General features: G+C 53.1%; 1 protein-coding gene across 1 annotated transcript; it reads left to right on the top strand.

The window, feature by feature from the left end:
• The first annotated feature begins 600 nt into the window (after positions 1 to 600).
• Positions 601 to 1,797, top strand: LOC108863671 (octopamine receptor beta-2R-like). The gene has a single exon (XM_029110495.1). It carries the CDS (start codon positions 601 to 603, stop codon positions 1,795 to 1,797), a length of 1,197 nt encoding a protein of 398 aa, XP_028966328.1.
• Positions 1,798 to 3,244: the final 1,447 nt, after the last annotated feature.

Here is a 3,244-nt window from a genome sequence, read left to right as displayed (position 1 = left end):
AGCTTTTCCATGAGACCAATCGTCAGCCATTTGGCCACTTAGCGAGCCAAAATCAGCCATAAATCTATACACCAACACCTGCAGTGATACAACAGCTGACTGCGCGACCCCCGTCCCGTGCTCCCGCAGCAGTGATAGAATCTCGTGGCGCCGCGGAAACCATATAAATTCCCTTATTCCCCACAGAACCTCTCCGTGCCTGAAATTCTCTTCCCTTGTTCCTGTCCCCCGCCCCCGAAGTGCTCCGATCCGTGCGGTGCCCACAGTAGCCGTCGCTTCCATCGTCTGGAAGTGCTATTGAAACAACGGCGTCGTCGTCGTTGTTGTTGCCGTCGCCGACGAGGAGGAACTACCCGTTGACCGTTCGGTGTTGATACGGTGTGCGCGAGTGAGTGTACAAAAGTGAGCTTCAAAAATCGAGGATATAGCCGAGGTGATCGGCGACGGCTTCGGGTGCTCAAAAACCGAAGTTGTTCACGTCGTCGTTATTGTTGTGATCGTCAGCGTCGTCTAAATACCGAGACTGAACTTGTTGGATAATTGAACTCGATTGACTAGTTGGTTGACTAAGCTGGCCTGAACATCAGACATCTCGATCGAATGTCTCTTGAAGTGGGGACAAGCGGAAGCCCCGCCGATCTAGAGGTTCCGGAATGGCAGACACTGGCGAAGACCATCACCAAGTCGGTGGTGCTCATATCGATCATACTGACCGCCATATTCGGAAACCTTCTAGTAGTGACATCGGTGATTCGGCATCACAAACTCAGAGTGACTACGAACTACTTCATCGTGTCGCTGGCGTTGGCCGACACGTTAGTGGCGTTGTTCGCGATGACGTTCAACGCGTCGTTCACCATCACAGGAACGTGGCTGTTCAATCAGCTGGTGTGCGATTTTTGGAATTCGTGCGACGTACTGTTCTCGACAGCGTCGATTATGCACCTGTGCTGCATTTCAGTTGATCGCTACTACGCGATCATTAAACCCCTCGAGTACCCAACGAAAATCACCACTCGTCGAGTGTTCATCATGCTGGCCCTAGCGTGGTCGGTTTCACTGCTGATTTCGTTCCTTCCGATCTTCACCGGATGGTACACGACGGAAGTACATCGCCAGTGGCGGGCCGAGCACCCGCACGAGTGCGTGTTCAAAGTTAATAAGTATTACGCCATCATATCGTCGTCGATCTCATTCTGGATTCCGTGCTCGGTGATGCTGTTCACGTACTGGCGCATCTACCTGGAAGCCACGCGGCAGGAGAAGATGCTTTGCAAAACCCAGATGGGTCCGGGTGGCGGCGAGCACCAGGTCATCCACGCTCCGCCACATCGAAATTCGCACGGGGCGGACGATACCGAGTCGGGCCAGAGTACTCCGACCAAGAGGAACATTACGAAAATGAAGCGTGAACACAAAGCCGCCAAGACGCTCGGTATCATCATGGGCGCGTTCATTCTTTGCTGGTTACCGTTCTTTTTATGGTATGTGACGACGTCACTCTGCGAACCCGTTGATTGTCCGTGCCCAGAGATCGTGGTCGACCTGCTCTTCTGGATCGGATATATTAACTCATCGCTGAACCCGATCATCTACGCCTACTTCAACCGCGACTTCCGCATGGCGTTCAAGAAGACCCTTCAGGACCTCTTCTGCTCATGTAAGCCTTGCAAGCTGTGGCAATCTAGGCATAGACATCCAGGAGGGGCCGCCGGTTTTGGTGGTAACCATGTACATCAGCAAGCCAACTCGGCTACCACCAACTTCACTTGTACGTATAAAACACTCGTTACATAGGTTCTAGATAATAATTTTCCGTGAGAGAATGAGACTTTGGAAGTTATGCACTGAGATTTTTATATTGATCAGTTAGAAGAAATATATTTATGCAATTATCATCACTACTAAATCGATGGTCAGAATTCAACGCACCGACCTGAGTCATCACGTCGATATCGGTTCCACCGATAACATGAAAAAACATACACGAGCCATAACAGAAAAAAAAACAGTGCCAGACAGCCTCACCCTACCCGAGTATTCGATTCGCAGACCACATGCGCACCTCACCCGATGACGCGTCTATTCAACGTCTACCTCGCCGCTCCCCCTCCCTCCCAACTACATCAAATAGGTCTCTATTAGTCCCAGGGCTTTGCCGAGGTCTTTGAAAAGCTTCTCGACGAGCAGCTTCTCTTCCCGATCCGATCCCGGATCCTTCCGAAGCCTGACGAGCTCCGGTATCTGTAGAACCGATGGGAGACATAGATTCCCTGAATCATTCCCGATTGAATCTCACGGAAAAGGATCGCGAGACATCGGATGCATTCGCGACACTCCTCGTCAGGAGTTTATTGGACAGAGCTTTTTTAGAATATCGTGCCTCGAACCCAGCCCGAGAAAAATCGGCACAAGATCTTCACAGAACGGAGGAAGAAACAGATATGCGGCTCCCTCAACAAGCTCGGGAATTCCCCGCTTTGGGGAATGTCGAATGCAGGGTCTGAGTGTCAAGTCTGGCTCGGAAAAAGAAACTCAGAACCAACCCCACTCGTCCCGATCTGGAAGAACCGCAAAACATTCCAAGTTATTGTCGAACGGCAAGTCCCGGCTTCTGGGTGTCGGCGGTGTGCCCACTGATCCTGGAGCGAGCTATGCACGGCCCTCCCGTTTGTTCGTTCGTTCGTTCGTACGGACGGATCCGCTGATCGTACGGTGTACGAACGCTGCCCGTTGATGCGCTTGCACGATGGCCCGAGCATACGTGAGTCCGCACCGTCCGAACAAGCGTTCGCCCCTCGGCGCTGGCACCCCCATCGGAGCCGACCGATCAAGGGGACGATCCACCCCATGGTCAAGGCCTTGTACGTGCCGCACGGTCGGTGCGTATTATGAGTTCGTTCGTTCGTTCGTTTGCTTGCGCTCGCTCGGCTGGACTTGTATCGTGCCGGCTGACCATCGTGCTATTTTGAGAGCCGCCCGGCCTGGCCGCCAAGCAGTCAGGCAGCTCGCTCGTGTCCTTCGGACCTTTCGCCAATGGCCTGTTTGAAGCAATGACCAGTGCGGCCGCTACTACCTGTGTTATTCTGATTCATACTGGCCGCTCGTGTCTCAGCTCTAAATAGCTACTTCGAGCCAGATAGATGCCCGCCCGCCCGCCAGCCGACGGACCCGACTTCTCGCATGAATAAGACCTTCATGAAGTCGCGGTCGCCGTTCCTCAGGCATGCCTGCTGGCGATCTC

This window comes from Galendromus occidentalis, unplaced genomic scaffold, assembly GCF_000255335.2.
Source record: "Galendromus occidentalis unplaced genomic scaffold, Mocc_1.1 scf7180000076592, whole genome shotgun sequence".
Taxonomy (NCBI): domain Eukaryota; kingdom Metazoa; phylum Arthropoda; class Arachnida; order Mesostigmata; family Phytoseiidae; genus Galendromus; species Galendromus occidentalis.
The sequence above is the reverse complement of the archived record's forward strand: the minus strand, read 5'-3'. Positions and strand labels throughout refer to the sequence as shown.

Coding starts and splice junctions, on each gene's coding strand:
- LOC108863671 (XM_029110495.1), top strand. CDS start 601: ATGTCTCTTGAAGTGGGGACAAGCGGAAGCCCCGCCGATCTAGAGGTT.